Here is a 26,032-nt window from a genome sequence, read left to right on the forward strand (position 1 = left end):
AGAGAGAGAGAGTCGTTGTGCTCAAATCAACTGCCCTTACTCAGACACACCTGACCAGTCTCACAACACTGCTTTTCAAAGTAAGCCAAACACTGAGCACTCACAGAGTCCAAACCTCTCTGGTACCTCACTATCTGGGCAGTATTTCCTTTTAAGGCATTAGTACTTTATTGTGAATATAATCATTTGGTTTTCTTTGTTTGTTTGTTTGTTTTTAACATATTGTACTTTAAGTTTGTAGTGCAGTAAAAACAAGTACAAAGGCTTTTGTTATATACCCTGTTGAAACACATTTATACTTGACATAAGTCTTTTTTTTGTGTGTCCAGTTTGGATCTTTAGCCATCAGAATTGTTGTCTTAAGGCCAAGAAAGAAGCCAAGCGGATTTATTTTACCAAGTGGATCATCATGGTCTTGCCATATTGGTCCATTTGATTGACCTTTATTATAATTATGAATTTATTTTATTTTCAGTTGCTACAAACGGGACAGACATGACTGGGGGATAGGACAGGGAGAAAGAATGAAAGAAAGAGAGGGAGAGAAAGAAAACCAAAGGGGAGAAGAGACGGTGAGAAGGGGGGGAAGAAAGAAAGAAAAAAAGAAAAACAAACAAAGCACCTGGATCACCTGTATGGAGAAAAAAAACAGAAGAGAAAGCAAACAACAAAGAGCAACATAATAAAAAAACAGCACCATCACAATAAACTAGCTAGCAGTAGATATCAGTAGATACTAAATAATAAACGATATTGTGCAGCACGCAAGATAGACAGCGCACAATGTGCTTTGAGGCAGCAGCCAAGAAAGCTGTAGTCCGCGTCTGTGAATACCCGTGTGTACACCTGTGTGCATACCTGTGTGGATCAGCATGCTTGTATTCCAAAGGTTTCTCCATGTAACGATCTGCTAGGGAGTGTGGGGAGCCATAGCCCCATCCACCAGGGTATGAAGCAGGTATGGAGGAGATCCAGGCCTCAGATATCCAGAGGCCCCAGAGTACAAGGACCCAAGGAGGACCCCCAAAGGGGGGGGGAACCGTGCCACCCTCCTGGGAAGAGCTGAGTAGAGCCCCAAAGGAGAGGTCACCCCACAGCTACGGAGCAGAGGCCAGAGGGGGTTGCAGTGGCGTGCCCGCGGGCTCTGCCGGCAGCCAGCTGTGCCAGAGAGGACCGAGCTTTAGGCCCAGAGGCCCCCGGAAGGAGCCCAGCCGGGCCACAGGCGCCCGGCCCCGCCAATCGGCCACCAGGAGTGAGCCGGTACATACATGAGCGCCCAGCCCCAGACGACAAGGACCACCAACACACCAACATCTGAGGGCATCAGCCACCGGCAGGGAGTGTGGTGAGGGGAGATAGGCCTCCGTACTTTAGAGGACCTGAGATGTACCCAGAGAGGTTGAGTCTAAGACCCAACCTGACATATAGACACAGACGAACAGGCACACGCGGACACAGACGTGCATTCCCACCCCATATGCACAACCAAATACTCGGCACTCACCCAACGTGTAGACAGACACAAATAGACACTGCACAGACAGTCACACTCCCCAAACATACTCTATATCCCAGGTCCAGGTACCCCCGCCCTCAGAGGGGCAAGCCGCACCTAGACCCAGGAGATGTAACCCTTGTCTCTGGGGTGGAGGCAAGCGGACCACCTCCTTATCTGCAGTAGCAGGGAGGCCCCGCATCCCAGACCCCAGTCTGACGGCTAACAGAACCGGGGTGAGTGAAGACCTCAAACCTCCCTACGCCCGCTCATATGTAGTGTTGCTGCGTGCTGTTCTAAAGTGCATTTAAAACTCAGGAGAGTTTTACTTGACATAAGTTTAAGTATAATTATTTTGTGTTCATTTCATTGTTTAGTAAAGTTTATTTACCGTACATGTTTAGTAATACATTGAACACAGGTTTTAATCACAAGATTATTTCTTTTTCTAAAAAATACAAAACAAACTTTTCACAAAAAGTAAGGTTATTTGTCATTGGCAGATGACTTTGCAAGTTTTCGTGGATACAACCCACATCCACAACGCTGCTGCTCAACCCACAAATGCATTTACCTTACAATTGTGGCACCAGTCAAGGAGAAAGAAACAGGCTTTCCAGTGGTATAAGATTATAAATTGGGAGAACATCTCTTAACTGTCATAGATCCCAACTGAGTGAACAAAAACAGCCAATCAAACAAAGAATATAAAAAATCAGGAGATGCTTTTTGTCCTAAAATGCAAATCATTCAGCAAAGTAAGAGACACTTTAACCAGGTCAGTTCTGTAATTCCAAATTTCAGTCAGCTGAATGACATCTCAAAATTAAAATAAGTTTTACTAACAGACTGCTTAAATAAATTACAAGAAATCTTTCCCGACAGAGTATGGGTTATGTTAATACTGACCTGCAAGCTCATTAGAATTGCACAATCTCTGTTTTTGCCTTATGTAATGTACATACATATACATTTGCATGTTTCAATAAATCACTATACCCATTTTCCATTTTTCCTGCTAAAAGTATTGAGAAAATGAGTGGTGACCCAACCTTCTGGACAGTACTCAAAAGAGTCACAGAATAAAATTTGACAGCCAAATGTTCACTTTTTAAAATGCAGAGCCGTTCAGCATAAATTGCTATTCAGAATATCAACCAACTTGTCAAGCACAAGAAATGTACATTCTCTGCATTTAAAAGATTTTGTTGTTTTTTGACAACAAGTGATGGTAGCTCAATGAATAAGACACAGTATAACTGTTTGTGCATGATTTTTCACAAACATTTGACATTTTGACACCCTGGGTTAACTTAGAGAGTTAATAACTAGCTTTGTGTGGCCACTTATTGTGTGTTAGTTGCCTCTTTCAATCATCAGATGACAAAATGGTGATTTTATACAGGAGAAGCTGAAGACGTGGAGGCGTGTAAGACTGCAACTCTGCTTCCGGGTCCCAACTCTGGATAAAGTAAAAGAGACGGACAAGACACTAACACCTATAAAAGAGAGGAAACAAGTGAAGTAGCTGGAATGTTGGAGTGTTTCTTCAGTTTAACTATAACAAGTGGACTGATTTGGATAACACATGTTGGATTTGATAAATTGTATAGGAGGACAGGAAGAGTGGTGTGAATGTGAAAACCTGCACACCACTCCTCTTGACCTGTACAGGTTCAGTAAGACAGAAACTTTTGGGCTACCTCTTGGTCTCCTGTATCTCCCAAGAGGTTCATTAAAGCATTGATAAACCACCAACAAGACGACACCACATCGATACAGGCTGAAATATAGGTTCAAATTCAGAAAGCTTTAAAGAATGTGGTTACATCGGCTAATGATTGGGGCTTTAAAATATCTATTGATAAAAATAAGTGTATGATAACTGGACATAAAAGGAAGGGACCAACTAAACATCTGCAAGTCTACGGAAAGGACCTTGAGAGAGTCAAGCAGTTCAAATTGATCAAGAAGCTGGATATAATTTGGTCGAAAACTCTGCACCACTCCAATATTGTCCTTTTAATAGAAATGTGTGAAATGCCTTTGAAAATGAGAAAATATAGGCTTGGGCTGAAGTATTTAATAAAAAGAAAAGGACAAAATGTAATAGTTCTGGTTAAAACTGGGCTAGCACTGGGAATTCTTGGGATCAGCAAAGAAAGTCAAAATCAACTTTAATGAGGAGTTGAAATCCATCACATGAAAAAATTGGCTTTGTTGACATGTGTTAGGTATTTTAGTACCATGGGAGCATTTACTGGATATTGTTTTATAGTGACATTATACAGGAAAACTCTGTCATTCAATAAGGCCCCTTTGTTTTAGTTATTTTTCTCTTTGACCCAAGAATTGATGTGTGAGAATCACAGGCTGGTACAAGGTTGAAATACCACAGAGATCACTCCCTCAGCTACATTAGTTTCTTAATCTTTTAGACGCCTGTTGAAGGCCAAATGGTTTGTTTCAGATTTCACTAATGAAAGAACTCTTTGTTTTGTGCCTTGAAAATATGTCGCTGAGATAATCACAATTGTAGCTGAACTAATAAACTACACAAAGGATGCTTCTTCACCCAAGGGCAGGAAGACGCTCCCTTATCTTGGTCTGTACTGGTTTAAACTGATAATCTGCTGTCTCATGAATTTTACCCTCTATATAAACTGTTGTACTTGTGAATAAAGTTGAGTCAATTTGGGAAGACAACCTGAAGCAGTCTCTGTTTTCTTGTTCTCCCAAGCTGCTCCCGAGCTCGTACTAACACGCTGAATGGCATGCTTGAATATTACTTGAGAATATATTTGACTGTGTTACAGACTAAGGGACATTCTCTGCTGATAGGTGAAGGTACATTCTCTGCTGATAGACGTCCACGCCTCGAAGGAAGTCGATCCACGGATTAGGCCCTGGAAACCGTTTCCTTCAACATGGATGTGTGTTCTCCTGTCTGTTGGTCAGGTATACCATCATGGCTGATTCTAGGTCCATACTCAACAAGAACAGGAAAAAGAACTCAGTAGATATCGTAAAAATAACCTACTCTAGGATGGAACACCTTTGGATTGGCTATTTACAAGTTTATACAGATGGGTCAAAGGTCATGTAAGTAGCAGAGTGGCTTGTAGTGTGTACATACTGAAAACAGAGTTTTAAAAAAAGCTTGTGTATATCAGATCAGTTTTATGGGCTCTCTGGTGGGTTGAGGACCAAAGGCACGATACTGCATCATATATACAGTGATTCAGCTGCAGGTTTTTTAGCATTTAAGGAGCAGAACCAGACCTGACCTGACTCTAGAGACACCGCGATGTAATGCAGCAGCATGTTCATCAAAGGAAAAAGCTGTTCAGAGACTTTGATCAACTGGAAAAACTGTTTTCAATATTTTTAAAAGGAAAGCTGTTACATTACTTATGCAGTGCTAACCTGTTAGAGAATATAGAGACCTGAGACTGAGCGTGTGGCTAGCTCGCTTATCTAGAAGAAAACTTGGGAAGTAGTGAACAGTAGATGGCAGCAACACGCCATTGTTTCATCTAGCCTGCCAAACCAAAAGAAGCACCCGCCTCTCCACAAAGTAGTAGTCAGACACAACACACAGGTTTACTTGCTAAGTAAGGTCAGCTGTACCAAAAAGGGTCGCACCAATAACTGTGGTTAATATGCACGACGTGGCTTCATTTCCTGCCATTTTTGGAAAACAATGATGTGTCCGGAGTCAGGTGTGCTCGCTGGCTCTAGTGAACCTTGACCTCCCTGTCAGGTAGTGATGGTCCGCTTGAAGCTGAAGCTCTGGTGCGTGTGTCAAAAAAATCAACACACTGCTTCAGAAGCACTGTGTCGAAGCTTGACTCGTTTGGCCAGAGTCACGTGATCGGTGACGTCCGAAGCTTCAGTTAGAGCCTAACTGCTTCGGTATCTGATTCAATGGTTTATAAGGAAGCAAATCATTCCCGGGATTTGTGGAGTGTTTTGATGGTGACAGATAGCGAACTACTGATCATTCCACTGAGAGATTTGGAGCCAGCGAGGAATAAAGGAGGTTCTGTTGTGTGGGAGAATTTTGAGTTGATTTTTGTCAATCGGGTGGGTTTTCCAGCTTTGTGTTCTGGCCGTTTGCTTTTTGTTTTGTGCGTGTTTATTATATCTGAAAACGGGAAAAAGGTAAAATGTCAAAAATCTGCTTCCATAATATAAATATCATTAAATAACTTTAGAAAAACTTCCACTTGACTCTTTACATGTAATGTTGTAAAACTATATATTTTATTGTTTAATTAATCTGAAAATGTTAGTCTGCCAAATGTGCAGCAATTGAATTTATTTATTCTCTTTAGCTGATAGTTTGTGGGGCCCAGGTAGACTGTATAACTGCATCTCTACCAGTTTCTCTGCACTCCAGCCTCCTCTGTGCCATGTGAAGGGATTTTCCTTAAGGCAGGAGAAATTATCTCCACAAAAAGGAACAGGTTCAGTCATCGCACACTAGAACAAATTCTCTTCTTAAATAAAAATGAGAAAGGGTTACCTTAAATGCATCATGTTTTTAATTTGCAAGTTCATAAGCATTTTCCTTTTCCATTTCACAATCAATTCTACCCCCAGGTCAAAAATATGTCTGGGACAATTTCCCTAAAATAATATTATTTATAAATACACCCGTCCACTGCCAGACTGCAACTGCACCTTATGTACATTCTTTAGTATTCATTCCACCTCATTTAATTTCTGTATTTTATGTATATATTAGTTATTTATAGTTGGTTTACACAGCTTTGTGCATGTATGTGTACGCATGTGTAATGTATATATAGACACGTGTGTGTGTGTGTGTGTGTGTGTGTGTGTGTGTGTGTGTGTGTGTGATGTACATTGCTGTGCTTGAGAGCCACCATCTACCGGAACCAAATTCCTTGTATGTGTCTGCACATATACTTGGCCAATAAAGACGATTCTGATTCTGATTCTAGCGATTAATTGCATACCTGCATGGAGGCAGGACCTCACAGCAGAAGCATACTCCATAATGTGTTGTACATTATTATATGTATATATTATATGTAACGTGGTATTTTTCAATTATTGTATTTACCAACATCAAGAAGTCACAAGCAAAGAAAGACCACACCATGGTGCATAACAAGGAGAGTTTACTGGTCAAAACTATTTATTAAACAAATAAAACACATTTTTTTAACCACCAAAAAATACACGTTCAAAGCAACACAACGGCGGCCCAATATCAGACAGAATTCCACTCAGTAGAGTGGGCAATCATAATGAAGCAGTTGGTTTTATTTTGTGGATTCACGCTGCTCTTCATATTTTAGGCCACCAGATGTCACCAGAGAGGACTGTGTTGAAAAGCTTCGAGTAATGAACCGTTTTTCAACACAAGCTTCAGTGCTTCAGAAAGCGTCATTTGACCATCACTACCATCAGGTATCAAGCTGGTGAGTTTGGCTGTGTAATTTACACACCTACATCATCGCATGAAAATCTCTTAAAAGTTTATTTTGTGTCACAGAAACAGTAATATTTCAAACTCTTTACCCGCCCTCCTCCGCCATTTGAGTTTTGGACGAAATGCATTCTGGGATATTTGGCTGCACGCTCGATAGAATGGGAGGAGCGAGAACACATCCGGGCATTTTGAGCGTACTTGGAACACTACTTGGTCTGCGACTGATGACGTATCACAACTCAAGTACATACAAATACGCATATTGAGAAATGGCCAGAGTTTTAAAGAGGAAGTGAAGAAAATATTCCCGTGTTTCACTTAAAAAGGGATTATGTTCAAATGAATGGTCATGTGAGAACATGCTAAAGACAAATCTAACTGAAGTATAATTACTTTAACTGAAACTTGAGTTATATCCATAGTGAATGTTCAAATGGGAAATAGATTTTCTATTTTAAGAATAACACAGAAAAGAAGAAAATGTAATGAAGTGATTTTGAAGTTTAAACTTAAACCCTGTATTAAATCATGTACGTGAAGTCAGATAGGCCCCATTGTAATTGCTCCGTTTATTATTACTATTATTTTCCCCCAAAATGGTCTTTTTAACATGCTCAAAAACTCATAAAACTGCGATATTTTTGGTTAAAACTTTTGATTTTGCAAATTTTGTTGTACTTTTGCAAACTCCTAGGGATTTTATCGGCTCAACTTCATATTTGGTCAGTCTAAACTACAGAAACTGCAGAGCTTTTGCGTTTTCTTCAAAGGCGGTGGCCGTGGCACCACAGCGAATTTTGATCATTCGCTATGGAATTTTAATATGCTGTCACCCACACATGCATTATCCAGTCTGGACCAAATTTTTCATATGTGATCAGGCTTTGACCCTGAACACATTTCATCTGCCATATTTGACAATGGTCAAAGCGCCACCTAGTGGGAACAGTTGGTCTTGGGTTACATTAACCTCTTAAGACCTGGCATCCACATATGTGGACATCCCATTTTGGGTTATATAGACCAAAATACTCAATTTTGCTCTACAAGGGCCTGATATCCACTTACAAGGACATTATACTGCTACTGTTCTATCGAAATTTTAAACGAATATCCTCATATGTGGCTCTCATTTTTCTTAGAAACAAAAATCAGGTAAAAAAAATCAGGTAATTCTTTGTTTTTACATTCACTGGTTCCCAATATGCCCAAATATCAAAGAGAAATGAAAAATGCATGCCGTGGAAGAGTTCAGGTCTTAGGAGGTTAAAAACTATGAGTTTTTGTTAAAGGGTGTGAAACTGGCAGCTTTGGCAAATTTCAATATTTTCACATGAAGCTCGTAATTGCTCCACAGGCATGAGAAGATCTAGCTCATCTTGATTACCAGAGTGAAGAAACACAAGTAGAGGGGACCCCCATATCCTCCACAGAGCTAGTGGGGACAACAACATGGACCCATCAATCATCACACAGGATGGAGGAGGACAGCAATAGCTGGCTGACCTGGCTTACTTCATCTGAGGGCTTGAGAAATGATTGCTCCAGAGGTGTGGGTCGTCCCAGGGTTAACCCTGAAGTTGCCTGGACCAGCCAAAATCCTGCTTTGTAGTAGATGCCTCTGGTCAGCTGGAGCCTTTCTCAGCAGTTTGCCGTTGGATCTCTTTGCGCCTCGTTGGCTCTGGCTTCCTCCATGCTGGTCATTCTAAAACTGTATGTGGTTCAGAGCAAACCAGCTTTTGTGGTTAAAACTGGAATGCGAGTTTATATTTTAACCAACTGACTTATTTTACTTTTGGTTTTGCAATTAATGAAATGTAACTTCACAAACACAAGAAATCAGTTGTATGCTGGTTTATAGCAGACAGGCATAAATTAGTAATCTGTTTTAGGTACCAAATTTATAGTGAAGACCAGAAGTATTAAAATATTAAATTACAAATTTGGAAACAGAACTGTAAAAGAAACAAAATTATGCTCTGATTTTTTTTTATTATTATTTTTTTTTACAATTTATAAAAAATAGATTGAATTGGCTAATAATATCGTCTTATTGTCTGTGCCAGTGGATATATGGAAAAACATAACTGAATTACTTTGACGATGAAGATAAAATAAGTAATATATATATATTCTCCGGTGTCTTTATTTATAATGACCAAGTGTAATTCACAAAAGAAAAAAGGTATATGTTTCATACCAAAGATTTTGGTGTCACAACTCAGTTAAATCTGAACAACAATCTTCATGTCATTTATAGTGCACTGTCTACATCATTAATGTATGTTTGTAGGAACTTTGACTCCACCCTTGTAGGTGGACCTACGCTGCAGAAGATAGTATGAAGATATGAGATATTCACCTGAAACAGACCTACGAGCACTTTCTTTTAGAAACTTAATTTTACATTGTTGCTAAGATGTATTTACTAAAAATGTCACACAAATTCATAATTTTGAAGAGTAAACCATTTTATTACTAACACTGGAGTAGTTAAATTTGTTTATTATTATACAGAAACTAACTGTTTTACAAAAACAAAATGATACAATGTCACACATATGTACAGTATAGTAAATATACCATCTCAAATTGTACACAAAGTATTTACAATTCCACACATACTGCATTAAAAACAAAACTCCGGCTAATACTCTACAGACATTGAATTTTGCATAACATCAAATAAAACATGCCGCATTTTGAGGTTTTTCATCTTTACAAACCCATGACCATTTTTAAATTAGTGCAAGTTAACCACTTGTGTCAGAGGTTATGGATATATATTTTTAATAGTTTCATTCACACAAGTCAAACTAAAACCTGGAAATAATGGAAACCCGTTGCCTTGTTCCTCAAATACAGCTGACCTTCAGATGTTTCCTGATTGTGTTTGGTTAAAGGTATAGTAGCTGATTCTTTGACCGGATGGCTGTGGACATAGTTCTGTAGTATATCTTTAACAACAGTTCACTTGTGAGGAGTGGTGAGCAGACTTACTCGTGAGATGTTTCAATGCAATTCTGACACTGAACTCTAAAGAAATATGTCCCTTAACAGCATCAGTGACTGTATGATCCACATCTCATAAGTTTCTCATTGAGTTTTAACAAATTGAAGGGTCAAAAGAAAAAGAAGAGAGAAAACTTGATGCTGCATTTTGATCTTAGAGGAGGCCTAGTTACATAATCTCAGTGACTGCAGTGTGGCTCTAGAAAATATTTGGGAAAATCTGATGTCAAATAAGATTTTAACACATCACACTCGTGGTATCTGTTCAGTATCATCAGTAGCTTCGAGGTCTGGAGATGCTTCAAATGATAGGAAGGGCTTTTTTTTTTAGCAGTTATACAGCTGTGAGTCATACCACCAACACTTTCTAATGCCAGGATTAGAGACAAAATATTACATGACATCACATTTGATGTTTTTTTTTGTTTTGTTTCTTTTTTAAATTCCCATTATTAAATTCACATTGGATGACAATCAATCTGACAGAATGGTTACCTTATTTTTTACCTCATAATACAACTTCTACAACCAACAGTAATACAGAGTGCACTAACAGCCCATCTTTGACAGTCTCTAGTTTCACATCTGCCTGTGACCTGGAAAGCCATCTCTGCATGAAAGTTGCAGTTCTCAGATGAATGATGGCGTGATTTAACTATACACATCCAGTGTATAAAAAATTGCATCCATACATTCTCATCACGTCAGTGTGAATTTTTTTTTTTTATAAACACTGACGTTCATGTTCATTGTAGACAGGTGCTGTGGTGACTCATTTCTCCTTGCATTTGCGCCGCCACCACTCATGTTTTGGGTGTAAGGGGCTAAGACTATAGGAGAGGATTTACACACTGGAAATGAGAAAAGTGGATGAGGGAGCTAGGGTCAGACAACACTTTTCTTGTTCCCAGCAGCCACTTCCTTTTAAATCCATCCTAATGACATCTCACAAATCATGAAAGGCACCATGCTACGATTCGTCAGGAAGCAATATTGATGGATCCAATTATACGTCTCTGTCAAACTAAGGCAAAACATTTTGGTCTCTATTACCATCTATTCTGACAGAATGAGTATTTCAGATGGACAAATTGTGTAGCCTGAAGTTGACATAGAAGAACTGTCAAGTGTCCAGAGTCACCTGCATTTTCAGCACTCTGACCAGAAAGCTGCAAGACTGAAGCCCACTGGAACATTCAGAAATGTTTTTTTCCTCCAGGCCCTTTCAGATTGTACATCAATGGGACTCTTTGGGCATTTATCAATTTCTGGTACTTTAAAACTATGTTAGGACTTCAGCAATACATATTTCTTGTTTGAATTTGACTCTTTGATTTTATACAAGAAAATCTGTTAGCGATGGCCTCATGGAGGCCAACATAAGAAGTCACGTTTCATGTGTTCATTTATTTAACTAAACATCCTTCATTAAAGGATTTCTCTATCTCCTTTATGACAAATCTCATGATATACTGACTGAAAGAGCTACATGCACAGTAGAAAATAACATCCTGTCAGACCACTACAAGACAAGGAAAGAAATCTGTTGCGACCGATTCACAGATGTATCAACAAATGACATTAATCTTTAAAAAATATGTTTAAAATAAATTCATAGTTGTTCAACAATACTCAACTCTTTTTATGCATAGATTAAAGTGTTTTGACTAACTGCACAGGTCCAGGACACAGTGTCACTACAAATTTTGTGATCACTTCCAAAGCAAGTCATTTTCTCAAAACAGCTACAGGTTCCAACATCCAGATCAGCCTGCAAGGCAGGTTAAGTAATCTATACTGACCGTCGTGACTGCTCGTGTTGTCAGAGGTTTATTGTTATTGTGAAGAGTAATAATAATAATGGAAAGACAATAACGATAGCAATGACTGGCAGTTTAAAAAACCCAATAATGAAAGAGCCAATAATTTTTAATGATTTAATTTTAATTGTGAACAATTTTTGGAGTATTGTGACCAACATATGTAGTGAGTGGAACAGTGTGAGTGTAAAAGTAAACCATTCCGGTTTCTTATACTTTGACACCATTGCACGTAGAGACGTGTTGGGTTGTACTGCAGATTTGTTTTGTTATCTCACTTTCTATTACCACATGCAGGCTGCCCTGAAAGTTAGAACTGCAGTACAGCATCTAAAACACAACAGCATGCTTTGAAAACAGTCAGCAGTGATGCACAGTTCCCGTGATATGTAGTAAATGAGCTGAAACACAATTCTTGTTATGTAGACCGTTCTAAAGCCACACAGATGAAAAGCATTTACTACCACGTACTTCCCCCAAAGAATCTGCTCAGTCTCTGCAAGTGAAGACCTGTCATCTCTATGATCATGCGGACTGGGAGCTCTGGAATTACTTTAAAGGACTGAAACCGAAACCACATTTTATTTCACCATTTTTCAGTAATGCTAGAAAACCATACCAAATGGAGCGGGGTATGATGCCCATTTCTTTCTGAATACCTGATCTTTTTTGTGGGCAGCTACATATAAAGTAAATGTCCAGCACTGTCAGTTGCCACTATAGTCAGTCACTTTGTCACCCTCTTTGATCAAACATTTTGTTCTCAGAAAAGGTCAAAGGAGCTATAGAAATGAACCATAAGTCACAGTCTTAGTGCTTTGTTCTGCTCTGTGACCTATTGTTTTGGGTAATTTTGTAGAAAATTGTCTAATTTTACACTTTTTGGTACTGCTGTGAGCTATCAGGCGTATATAAAGATAACATGACACCTACATCTTGGAAACAGGTGCTTCTGACACTGTTGACATAATTCAGAACCAGTTTCTGTCCAGTAGATGGGATTCAGACATGGTTTTAAGGGCCGGGCAGATGGACGATTACTTAATACTCCATCTTAGCAAAGACATCTGGGGATAAAGCAGCTGATGGCTATAATCACAATTTAAAAAAAAAATGTCTGTTTTAGGCTTATTTTCAAAATCAATGTTTATAAGAACATGAAAAGTAAACACGAATATTATTATTTCAATACTGGTAATGTTTGCTGATAAAACAAAGTGTCAATAAAATACATTTATTTTGAAAATCATCCTGAATAATAAAGGTAATGAGTTTCTGTGAGTAAATAATTTTGTTATGAAAATGATGATTGCACAGCAAAGATCACTGAAAGCTCAAAACGGCAGAGGCTCAGGACGTGAGCTACGGCTCGTTTATGAGCCAAGTAGAAGGCAAGACTCTGGCTGCATGACAGTGACGAGTTTTTTGATTTTCACTTTCGTACAGAAGGGAACAGTGGTGACTTTAGTCAGATTTAAAAACAGAAGAGCACAGTCAACTCCTCTAACAGACGAAGCTGCTTACTGGTTGGACTTTCCTTTCAAGGATCCAGCTCAGACTGCCGAGATGAAACACACCTAGACACCACGCTGTCCACTATGAGTTAAATCTCTATTTGAACAAGTAACTCAGAAGTTGGCCACATATTGCACCAAGCTGACAGTAATGTGTTCTTCCGGTTTGTGTGAAGGAAAAAAAAAAAGGTAGAGGTTGACAAAGTTTGAGAGTTGAGGATTATTGCCTATTACTCAATTTTCATGGTCCATGTGTAAACAAATTTAATGCTATGCTGCTAAAAAAAATACAGTTCATAATAAAATATCAACAAAAAACACGAGGACAGAAAAACCAAACAAACCCGAAAGCTCGCAGCTATTTACAGATGCATTTTCTCTAGTGTTTTGCAATCTTCATGTTGAAAGACAGTTTATGGAAAGTAAATAGATGAATCGTGTACTATGATCTACTTGTACAAGATAAATATTTTCAGGCAGCAGGGTATATTGATGATTGTATATTTGATGATCATTGGAGGCCTGTCGTGACATAGCTTGGTGAACTTGTGAAGATATGGATGGCTCGCCTCCAAGATTAGTACCTGGTCTTTGTCCCCAGCAAGATTTTAATTTTACTTTACAAATTGTACACATTGAAAAACCCTGACAAAGGCACACCATGGAGAAAACATCCACATCTAAATTAGAACTAAGGACTAGTTATACATAATCTATGTAACATATGTACAGTACTGGGAGAGGGGAGCTGAGATGTCCAGAGAAGAGGTCTTTTCTCGCAGACACACCCAATCACCTATTTACTGTTGTCGTTTGGTCCATCTCACTGACACTGGAATATTTAGTCTGGAGGAAGGCCAAGGGACTTGCCTGAAGTCAGAGACTTCCTGTTTGGACTGTGCCAACTGAGACACATCACAGTCGACATCCAAATCCATTCACACGGTTTTCCCTTCAGTGTTTTCCACTTAAAGTGTGGCTTCCCTCACTGCAGGACAGTTAAAGTGTTTCCAAACACTGTCCCTATGAAGAGAAGGAGCCTGTCTGACACCATGTACTCTCTAAATTTAAAGATTTGAGAAAAAGAAAGAAAGAAAGAAAACAATTATAATGATAAAAAAATTATAAAATAAATAAAAATCAAGCAGCAGAATTCAAGTTTGCCCTTGCTAATATTCCTCCTTGTTACGAAACACACGATCACCTGTTCTGCCAAAGCAACAACCGTGAAGGAGGAACTAAAGAGTAAATGTGGAGTGCAGCATGAGGCCTGGCAGGCCTGGGACAGGTGGAGAGGGGGAGAAAGAAAGTATATGTGTGACGGGGCAGCTGTCTTCTCTGGTCGATCAGACAATCTTCTTGATGCTGGGTCTCTTGAAGCTGCCAGCACTGCGCTGCTTCTGGACCTGACTGGCTGAACCATGGCGAGTACGACCTCCACTGGACAAAGCTGAGCTGGGGGACAACTGGACATTCTCCTTATCTACACCTGGAGGAACACAGGGATGACAGGCTTTAAAGGCATTCCCTTCGTCTGGGATTGTTTTCTCGACCATTTCATTTTTCTTAAAATCTCTTTAGATTATATTGTTATTGAGACCAACCACATGTTTCTAATCTTGGGAAATTATCTAATTAAAACATTTACAAGTCTGATGAATGAAAGGTACTGCGAAGAAGACGTGGTGCAGCGGTTAGCACTGTCGCCTCACAGCAAGACGGTCCTGCATCTACATCCAGGGGCCCTTTCTGTGTGGAGCTTGCATGTCGTCTCAGTGTGTGGACTTTATCTCTGGTATTTCGGCTCCCTCCCAGTCCAATTTGCATCTTAGGTTGATGCAAATTGTCAATGAAAACGACTGTCTCTCTATTTAGCCTGTGCCTTATGACTGCTACAATACATGGATTTATGGATGGATGCTAACAGTTTGAGAGTGGTAATTCTTTTGGTTAGGTAGACTTGCAGAGTTTGTAAATGTGTTTTTTTCTAGAAACATCTCTTAGCTTGTTTGTAATATTGTTTGTCTAATTAAACAGACATCAAATAAGCTCTTTGAGTTTCTTTTCCTTTCTATACTGCGTTGCATTTTAACAGAATTTTTGTTTTTATATGTGACATGTATTTATTGTACAAATAAAGTAAACTGCCACTCACTGTTAATTTCCTAGTAGTCTTAAAATGTCTATATTATATCCTTCAACCTCATAACAAACTGTTGAAGAATCAGGTCAGGACAGTGTCGAAAGATGTTCTTTGTTACATCCTGCACACAACACAAGGCCCAAGGCAGACCTGTTGTGGAAATAGCTATAAACCATACCTCACAGCGGGTGCTTATTTAAGCTAAGGGTGCTTCCTGGGTTGAGCATGCAGAAGACGGAACCGCCCGCTTATTATGAATTTGCAGCAGCTCGTCTATTCTTAAATAGACGAGCTGCTGATGTTACTGTAGCCTGGTTCTAGAGATAAAGGTGAAAAGGGAAACAATGCAAATTTAGTATTTTTTAACCACACTTCATCAGGGCTGCCAGTGTAGTGGAAGGTTTGGTAGACGTGAGTACTGCGTCAGAGACTTTATTGAGATCTCTTTGATCGCAGGAGTGATCATGTCGTGCAAGTCAGAACATCTAAAACATCACCTCTCCCATCACTGACTACTTTCCTTTAGAAAGATGTTTTTAGAGCAACTTCAAGTAACATGAACCGTTCTCTTTATGTTTCTGTGAATCTTCTTTGATGATTAATCACTAACAGATTAACTTTTTTGGTTTTACTGTCTGTAACACAAGACATAGACAGATGACTGACATGAGGTAACACTACGCATGTCTCAAAGTCTTCTCTTTGTGCAAGCAGTAATTCTAGTCCAAAAAAATAATTCTCAGCATCTAACCCCCTCGAGATGATTGATGAAAATTTCCTGGTAAATATTTAACCCTTTACAAGAAATTTCTTTTCAAACAAAAGGAGGTAACGTAGGACAAGAATGTGACCAGCTTTCTCTCTGGACTGTGACTTGGATGAGAACATTTTGATTTGATTTCACTAGATGATGAAGTAAAACATGTAGACGAGGTGAAAAAACAGGAAGCTTTAATACAGAGAGTTAGAGTGACTGTATGCTTTTTGTTGTAGAGAGAGATGGACACCTGGTGAGTGCTGTGAAGTGGCCAGTGAGGTCATCGAGTTTGACAGGTTGAGGTTGGCAGTGATGCTAAGCTGGCTCTGGCTGGTAGGAGGGTAGGGGGAAGTAGGTGTCCTCAGTTGCTCCTCCCCTCGTTCCTCGTCAGCTGCTGGCAGGTAGCTGTCAATCAATGCCTCCAAGAACTTGACAATCAGCTCAGCGTAGTCTGGAATCTGGGTTTGCTGCACAAACAACAAACACAATGAGCAACATCAGAGTCAGGTAACAAGGTCTAACAGCAGCACAGACGAGGTTCATCCTCAGTCAGTGAAACCCAATGTCGTCTGCATAACAACTGCAACCAAATGCCGAAAGAGCATAAGAATCTGGCCCGTGTCAACACTTTATCGGGTGGATTTTTCAGATGGGATGGTAACATGCTCTGTTTCACTGGTTATAATTTAAATTATTTAACATTGCTTTACTAATTGCGTCATGAAAACAAACTGTTGGTGGTGTTGACAAAACTGCTGTGCGCATGAGAGGTTTTCTTAATTTAGACATTTGATTACCTCCCATAGACACTTTTTATTTTGAATACTTGCTGGACTCTGGGCTTTCAACAACAACTAATTCTCTTTCTTCAACCTTTCTGTTGCAGATTTCCTGGTGTGCTGAAGAATATTTTTGTGACATGACCCAGTTTTTATCAAGTTTTAACTGTCAGACAGTTGGCCCCTTGACTCTAGAATATACAGAGGAGTTGATGGTCAACAAGGTGGCCAGATGCTGTAATTAATGACAAACATCTCCAATTTGTTCTTGTTTATTCAAAGAAAATGGTTCCAGAAGTCTTGTGGTTTGCTCTGATGTATCTTTACAAACCTAATCAGTGCTGCAATGTTCATTTTAGAGACAAACGGCTTTCTTCTGGAAATCCCTCCAAACCAAGCCACACTGGAGTCTTTCTTTACTTGTACTGTCATAAACATTTAACATGCTACCTGAGGCCTCTGTACCCTGCCTTTAGGTATTTTGCAGTTTCATTAAGTGCAAACCATTGCATGGTTTGAGTTAAGATTGGCAACTGTTTGAGTCTTTCCACTAATAAATAATAATGCCAAAACTGGATTTCTAAAGGTGCTGACACTTTCTGATGATTGGTTTATCAAGTGCATTTTATTAGCAGCACCTGGCTGCTACTCACACTCTGAATTCTTTTGGAAGGAGTAACAGTACACGTATACAGGACTGCATAGAGTTCTTTAAACTTAAGTGCTGTATTAAAAGAAGAATGGGGGAAAAAACAAGAGAACACAGAAATAAATAAGAAACTAGTGATATTTGGGGGTGCAAAACATACACAGTCATGCCCCAAAAAAGGCACAGGAGATGCGATGAGCAGAAAGACTCGGATAAACTCAAATACCGATGACTAAAAATAAGCTTTAAGTCTAGTTTTAAAAGACTTAATTGAGAGAGCAGATTTGACCAACCACAGCAAACGTCCGGTCCCCTCTGAGTTTAAAGGTGCTTTCACACCTGATGTGTTTAGTTCATTTAAATTGAACTATGGACTGGTTCTTATATATCGCTTTAAACAACTCATTTACACCCATTTGCACAAGCACTTTTTTCTATGCTCTTTCTACACAAGTGATAAGATGGAACCTGAGGTACACAGCAAAGTGTTGCTGTTGAAGAATAATTTCCAATGATGACAGAGAAAGTTTAATTTTTCAGGTATGAGGTAAAGCGCCCTGAGGCAACTGTTGTTGTGATTGGTCCTGTATAGCAAAATAAAACTGAACTGAACCAGTGTAGTTCTCTGCAGCTGATACCAGCACTAAAGTGCAGGTTGAGGAGGAGGATGGTACAGTCCCCAGAGTAAACTGACAGGAGCACATCATTGTATACTTTTAGCAGGGCAGATTCTGTTGTGGGCCCTGAAACCCGACTGAAACATTTCAAAAATGTTATGCAGTAAATATGGAAGAAATTGATGGAGAAGGACAATAAAACACTTTCTGTGTGTGTTTTTGAGTGATAGAGTCTGTTAGATAGAAATAGAGCATTCATACGGCCCCTGAACATCTTTCTGTATAAACTTAAGTTTTGTAAGCATATGTTCTCCCAGGATCTTAAACTGGTATGTCAAAACTAAAAAAAACATTCCAGTCACCCTCAGAAAAAAGTAGAAGTGTAAACATTAGGATTCCATGCTGAACCATTCAATATCAATATATCAAAATGGGCAACGTTTAAAAATAAAATTAAAAAACATAAGAAAATAAATAAATATTCAGTCAATTAGTCATTTAGTCAGCATTGTCAATGCAATTCAGGAGTCTGTATTATTGAGTTTTGGGTTTTGCTAGTTTTCCGAAGCGGCATAATCCAATATCAACATGAAAGCAGACCACAGATCATTTTCAGCCTCTCTGCTACTTTTTGGTATTTATGTATGTGCTTCCAAGAGTTGATGCTTCATATTTCAACACACCAATTGACAACCTGGTTGTAGATCTGCTGTGTACTTCCTTAGTAAGCTGAAATTCTACTGCAAGGCAGCTGAAGCGGCCCAAGTGAAAATAACTAATTGACAAGAGGAAAATGTTATTTGTACCTTAGAGAAGGGTCCAGCAAACCTCCAAAGTCCATTAAAGCCAAAGCCTGTGAATTGAGAGAAAGGAAGAGAAGGGAATGAAAGTAGTGAAACATCTTCATAAAGTTAAAGACGTCCAATTGTCTTCTTTCTTCTTTAGCTTCTAAGAACGGGGGAAGACAACTCAGTGAATAAATATCTACAAGCTTCTATCCATTTTCAGTACCTGTCAGCATCAGGTGACATAACTAAGTGCAAAACTAGGAAGGCTGGCATGTAGAGCTTGTAAATCAATTTACTTTGTAAATAGGAAGGTTGGTACTGGGGGGGTGACTCCTCATGGTACACCACACTCTGGACAATGCCGTGGACAGGGTTCAGGAGATTGATATCCTGGCACATGGATAGCACAGTGTTGATCTTGGAGTCCAGTAGATTGTGGCTGAGAGGGTGAACAGAGAAAACAATATTGGGGCACATGGTTATGCGGTTATACAAGTTAGCCTTTTAAAAAGCTCAAGGGTTTTACTGCTAATTGAAAGTATCGAGGTACATTTTCACTGACAATTACCACAAAGAGTGTAAAAATGAGAAATAACTTCCAGCATTATAAAATCTTAGTGAAGCAAACACCTATAGCAGAGTTCGTCTGTTCTGATGTAGGATATATTTGTTAAAACCAACATTTTAACTGAAAATATTGGTTAGAAGGCGCTGATAACCATTCAGATAAAAGACTGAGCAAGCTGCATCCTATATGGAACAATGGCTCTTTAATGAGTCTGGGGGTGGATTGGCAAAGTATTGGATTGGAAAGCTTCCCTATCTAAGAGCAAAATGAAGCCTGACCTACCACTACAGAAAATCAACCATTGTCCAAAAATATCCCAGGATAATTTCACCTAATCTGAACAAGAACAGAAGACTGGCAGCAGCCATTTGATCCTGTCTGCTTATATTGGGTCCCAGTTATAACCATGAAGACTTTACCTTTATACTCAAAAAATATCTGAAAAATTCAAAGGTCACATTTTTCAGGTCAAACAAACAAACAAAAAAAGTAAACCTCAAGATAACCAGGACTAGACATGTTCATTACTTACACAACTGGAAAAACCTTTGGGAAGACAACACTAGCTTCAGCTAAATACTCATACAGAATCCGCTGGTCAAAGTCATCAGTGGTGTATTTGACCTGGGTGGCCTGAAAAACAACAACAAGAGTGAAAAGTGAACATGAACTGAAAGGTAACAGCATATAAAGTAAGCTGTATGGTGTGTTTCCTCACCAGCACAGTGAGCAGCAGAGCCTGGATCTTTGGGTCGGTAAGCACCTCCTCGTCCAGCAGAACATTGGACTCTGATACAGACACCTTGCGAAGGTGAGAGTTTCCAATTCTCTGTGTCTCTGTAATTACAACAATCAGGTATCACATAGAATATGTCCTTGAACAAACTTCAGAATCATATCAAACATAGAAGGATGTGCTAGGATCAATACCTTGTGCTATACTCTCACCTATCTCATAGTCGTTCTCTGCTACACGCCTCATCTTTGGAGGGGTAGTCATGCCTGACTCCATTTCTGGTCTCTTTGGTGCTTTGGAGTCTGATATGAGATGATCAAAGCTCTTCCGGGTGCCTAGCCAACAACACACACACACACACACACACACACACACACACACAGAGAAGACTTGAAATGTGGCGATTTAACACAGATATTCGGGGGGTCCTTCTAAGGAAAGACTGACAGATGTAACAAAAACTGAGGGATTGGACATACCCAAGAGCTTCTTGGTGTTGGCCTGTGAAGGCTGACCCATGTCGAGGCTCATCGACTTGCGTGTTCGAGGGCTAATCTGGCCCATTGTTGGATAATGAGCTGAAAGGTAGCGCTCTGAAACCTGAGGTGATGTCCACGGCTGAGTCTCATTCAAAGTTCTGAGAGGACAGTAACAGAACAATTGTTAGCAAGTAGGTTACAAACTCATTTTTAACCTAGAAATTCCACAATGGAGGAAGGTGGACAACTGTCCCTAATGACAGATAACTAACCAGACAGAATTGTGGTTCTATCTTTGGTCATGAAACTAAACATTGGACTACTAACTAATACTTACAGGAATAGAGCATGAAATGATGCCGCAATCAAAAAACATATCCGTGCCATGATGGGAGAAAAGAACCCCAAACAAAACAACACCGACAACACACACACACACACACACACGAAAAGTAGATGGATAAAATGGAGAACAAAATCCAATCAAGTGTCAATAAGCTGTTAAACCTACTGTCATAACTCCGTTTCTCAGATTTAGTGTACCCTGCAATATGACCTGTCCTGAAGTCTCTAACATTGTGTTTAACTGACATTAACAAATCAGTTACTGCAAACCTTTTAAGCCTTAATTAAAAAAATTGAAATAATTTTAACTGGCCCTAAACTGAAATGCGTGTTAGGGACACTGGCTGAAAGGGGTATAACCACCAGTTAAAAGTTTTGTAGTCATTTTAGATTCTGGATTGCACTTTAACATCAAATTGACACTGCCTAAGGGAAGCATGTGTAATGTAAACAGAATTGGTCCTAGCACAGAACCCTGTGGAACTCCATAATTAACCTCAGTGTGTGAAGAGGACTCTCCATTTACAACAAACTGGAGTCTATTAGATAGACATGATACAAACCACTGCAGCGCAGTACCTGTAATGACTACAGCTTACTCTAATTCTTCTAATAGAATATTATGGTCAACATTGAACGCCGAACGGAGGTCTAGCAAGACAAGCACAGAGATAATGTTACATCTGTGAGATGATTATGGGTCATTTCCTCTCTAATGGTTAAAATTTTATTTGTGAAATCATGAATTCATTACTAGTTAACGTTAAAGGGATGGTTGGCTCAGTAGAGCTCTGACTTTTTGTCAGCCTGGCTACAGTGCTGAAGAGAAACCTGGGGTTGTTCTTATTTTCTTCAATGTGTGTAAGATGTTCGAGGTTTGTGGAGGGCTTTCTTATACAGCAACAAACTATTTCTCCAGGATAAATGATGATCCTCTAAATTTGTGATACACCATTTCCTCTCCAGCTTATGAGTTATCTGCTTTAGGCTGCGTGTTTGAGAATTATACCACGGAGTCAGGTACTTCTGGTTTGAGATACTATTTTTCACAGGAGCTACAGTACCCAGTGTCATACATAGTATCTATTGTTCAGCACTTTGGTCAGCCTTGTGTGTTTTTAAAGTGCTATATAAATAAACAATGATGATGATAGTAAGGAGGTAAAATTATTAACAAGATAATCGACCTCTGTTGGAGCAGCGTTCAGGTAGCTGCTCTGCTCTGTGTTGGTACAGGGCATTGAAGATGATAACAGTGGGTGGATTATATTCTTAAACTTAGTTACAGCGCTTTCAGAAAGACATCTACTGTGAAGAAACCTACTCCCCACTGCTGTGTAACCAACTATTGTAAATTTAAATCAGGAAATGATCAGACAAAAGAGGGTTTTCAGGAAACACTGTTAAATGTTCAGGGTTTTTTTTTTTTGCCATATGTTAAAACAAGATCTAGAGTGTGAGTAAAGTGATGGGTGGGTTCTTTTACAATATTAATATAACTAATATAAATTTAAGGTTTTTTTCTGCTCAAAATTCTGATTTTGTTGAAACAAATTGTTGGTTTTAGTTGAAAACGACAATTGTGATTTTCTGATGTCGGAGTTTCCATGAAGGCATCTATTCACTGAAAACTGTTTTCTTTGTATGAGCAGACCTAAAAAAAAGAAACTAAACAAATGACTTCTGCATATTTCACAGACAGACAAAGTTTGCTACTTGTTTGAAGAAGGAAGGCTCTTATTTCCTCATTAAGAGGTGACGATAGTTTTAATGTAATACAAATGAAGTGCAGCAGCTGAACAACAAGCATTAAAATACGAAAAGCAAGAATCCCTCATTTTAACATTGCATGTTCCCCAAGTCGATGGCAAAGAAGATGATTGTCTTTACACAGTGTTCAAAAATACTTTCTGCCAATGATTCCTCCACAGAGAACTGTGCATGTGTGTTAAAATTATAGCCAGCCATAGCAAGTGATATTTGGGACAGAATTCAGAAGTCACTGGCCTTCTTGGGCTTACCTGTCTGTAAAAGTTTATTTTTGGCTTTAAAATTACTGTAGTGATTTGACAGAGATGTGCAGAGCACAGAAGAAAAGTTTAAAAAATAATACAAAAAATACAAAAAATACAGGTGGTTCACAGCAGGCAATTTACAGCATTTTATAATAATGTATACATTATTAGTAAAACTATTGTTTCAAATTGTCTTATTAAAGTATTTATTTATTTATTCATCATCAGCTTTAAGGAGGCCAAGCATCTCTACACACATTTGGTGTAGCACAAGTAGAATACTATTGAAAACAGAAGCATCAGTGAGCAGACTGATGCTCTTTAACTAACTTCCACCGTAGTTTGTTGTCCTTAGTTTTTATTGTCTTTTAATGAGCTCACCTGCACGTAGGATCAGTCATATGACTTGAGAAGGTGTCCATAGGAACTGGGTCCATGGAGAGGTCAGAAATTAACAGTGACTTCCTGTGTTTGAGGCTGCAGCGACTTCGGACCTCCTCAGATACAGTGAGTAGTGCTACACAAAACAACAAAATGTTAGTTACGATATCATAGCTGTTAGAAGGGCACATCCAAACCACTTCAACTACGCAGGGTTAACAGCTCAGACATTGGTTCAATATTAATGCTAAGATCCTCTGATATCTGAGTTAGCAAACACTACCCAAGTTCCTCAACTTCATCACATGATGACCTCAAATATCCAGCAAATGAAAGGTATTTCAAATGTGTGAAAGTGCTGAAAATTGCAGTAAAACGACACTGAACATCTTATGTACCAGCCAGATAGGCCACACTCTGGGTGTTGACCTCAAACTTGTCACATTTCAGATGCTTGCTGATGAGAGCCAACAGTGTGTGAAGGATTCTCACTGTCCTTGCGACTGTGGTGGCTGATGGGTGCCTGTAGCCTGAAAGACATGTATAAAACATGCTGAGAAACAGAAAGACAGACGGCAATGGAAATGTCATTGTGTACAAAAACAATAAAACAAAATATAGTGCTGAGGGGGGACAAACCCACACACATAATAAAACGCGTTGCTTTTCACAGTCACGCTGTGTGACTTCCTTTCTTAGATACTGTAGTTAAATGCAGACAGCCATTTTTAGACATAGCACTTCCTATGTACATATTCTGAAGCTTCATTTCTAAAATCACACTGACAGCAGATTTGTGTGTCTGTTTAACTGTGTTTTTGCAGACTAAATATCTACAAACAAGTGTTTAGAATCATGACACACCAGTTTACCTTTGAGTAGGTGGCCCACCAGTGCAAAGTTAAAGTTGGCGCTAAAGTTGAGTCCGACAAAGTGATCCATCTGCTTGCAGTGCCATTCTAAAGGACGCCTGATCTCCATGAATACTTCTTCTGGACTCTGCAGGACAAATTATATGTTAAAAAAAGACTCCTTATCAATGGCCATGTCGATGTATGGCCACAATATATTTCCTGCACACAGATGTTACTTTTGGCTACATGATGGAAGTCTAGTGCTAAATACTGAATCAAATATTTCTTTATTAGATTCTTGAAGACATTTAACATACAAAAAAGACCAATCAGTTTTTTAGCTCCTGTCAGAGAAGTTCTACATAAAAGTAATGGGTGATGTGCAGTACCAGACGATATTCTGACTGTCTTATAAATGAGTGTGTTTACGTTCACTTCAATAACCTGATCACAGAGGGAAACCTGAGAAACACTGCAGTCATCTGGTTGCTTACCATCACCACTACCCACTTTTCTAAAGTCAAAGCGTGCCTACAGTGGATGAGCTGAAGTTATTAGCCATATTCACATAAACAATGTTCCTGGGCATTGTTACAAACTAAATTATACATATACAAAGCAAAAAGTAGATTGTCACCCGATGGATGGTCTTTAATTCAAACAATATACAACTGCAGGAATGAAAAGGCAGTAAATAATGCTTTTTACCTTATCATTGAAAACACGCATTGTGTCCAGAGTGTGGAGGTTCTGCTCCAGCAGGGCCGTTCCAGCTGAGTAAAGGTTGACTTCATCCAGCTGCAGCACAGCTATTGCCACCCAGAACAGAGCTTTGTGCATGGGAGATTCCTGGGAGATTAAACAAATAAAGACAAATTTAATTAATATTACAAAGGGGATAGTGATAAACAAAGAGCCAATAAGGTTTTACTTTATAACAATATGATGTACAGAGTTACCAAGTTGAAAAGAAAGGAAAAGATCAAACAGTTTGAAACAATTTGATTTTGAACAGAATTGTGAATTTCTGAAAGGTTTCCCAACTGTGACAAAAAGTAGATCTATACTAGTTGAATACCTTGCTGAGTAGAGGTTGTAGCTTAGTCAGAGCAATGACTGTGGCCTCTATTAATACTTGGCTGTTGTAATTGTCTGGCCCCTTCAGACAGCTCTCTAGACCCTGAAACGAAAAGAAGAGTGAGTGAAATAAAAAGAAGGAAGAAGAACAAAATGTTAAACATAATTTTTCAGTTAAATGTTACCGTTTACACCGTACACAATACACGGAATAAAGAAGTCAAAGAGACAGTGAAGTAAAATTCACAGGTGTATGTGAAGCAGCTTTACTCTACAAACGTCTATGTAGACACGTAAAGGACTGAAACACACGTTCTGTTCACGGATCAGACTGCATGGTAAATGACTCAAGGCCCTCACCCGGTCTATGCTGAGCAGAGGGCTAGCCTTGCTTAGGATTCGAATGATCTGCTTGATCTGGCCATGGCTCACTCTTTTACTGATGCAGCCAAACACCACCAGTGCTCTGGGCTGAAGAGATGGGTTGTATTGGAATGCAAACCTGGAATCCAAAGACAAATAAATACCTGTTCCACACT

The 26,032-nt window shown here is 39.2% G+C and overlaps 1 protein-coding gene and 1 long non-coding RNA gene across 5 annotated transcripts in view; one reads left to right on the forward strand and one right to left on the reverse strand.

The window, feature by feature from the left end:
• The first annotated feature begins 1,030 nt into the window (after positions 1–1,030).
• On the forward strand, positions 1,031–9,213 carry LOC147313910 (uncharacterized). Its single transcript, XR_015124582.1, has 4 exons — positions 1,031–1,731; positions 2,901–5,581; positions 6,826–6,948; positions 8,317–9,213. It is a non-coding gene; the product is annotated as an uncharacterized LOC147313910 (long non-coding RNA).
• A 231-nt stretch (positions 9,214–9,444) lies between these two features.
• nf1a (neurofibromin 1a) overlaps positions 9,445–26,032 on the reverse strand; it is a 136,712-nt gene continuing 120,124 nt past the window's right edge. For all 4 annotated transcript variants that reach the window (XM_086260646.1, XM_086260645.1, XM_086260647.1 and 1 more), the window contains 14 exons: positions 25,854–25,995; positions 25,495–25,596; positions 25,125–25,265; positions 24,435–24,561; positions 23,961–24,092; positions 23,563–23,698; positions 20,822–20,979; positions 20,555–20,677; positions 20,325–20,443; positions 20,139–20,239; positions 19,335–19,477; positions 19,057–19,103; positions 16,456–16,672; positions 9,445–14,794 (listed from right to left, as the gene is read on the reverse strand). In XM_086260646.1, the coding sequence (XP_086116772.1) occupies positions 14,652–14,794; positions 16,456–16,672; positions 19,057–19,103; positions 19,335–19,477; positions 20,139–20,239; positions 20,325–20,443; positions 20,555–20,677; positions 20,822–20,979; positions 23,563–23,698; positions 23,961–24,092; positions 24,435–24,561; positions 25,125–25,265; positions 25,495–25,596; positions 25,854–25,995 (1,831 nt within the window). In that variant the 3' untranslated portion in view covers positions 9,445–14,651. The remainder of the gene's footprint in view (positions 14,795–16,455; positions 16,673–19,056; positions 19,104–19,334; positions 19,478–20,138; positions 20,240–20,324; positions 20,444–20,554; positions 20,678–20,821; positions 20,980–23,562; positions 23,699–23,960; positions 24,093–24,434; positions 24,562–25,124; positions 25,266–25,494; positions 25,597–25,853; positions 25,996–26,032) is intronic.

The sequence above is a fragment of the Aulonocara sp. 'chitande type north' Nkhata Bay genome, linkage group LG14 (genome assembly GCF_057382095.1).
Source record: "Aulonocara sp. 'chitande type north' Nkhata Bay isolate Kocher_YH1m ecotype deep benthic linkage group LG14, A_spYH_male_GT1.1, whole genome shotgun sequence".
NCBI classification, from domain to species: domain Eukaryota; kingdom Metazoa; phylum Chordata; class Actinopteri; order Cichliformes; family Cichlidae; genus Aulonocara; species Aulonocara sp. 'chitande type north' Nkhata Bay.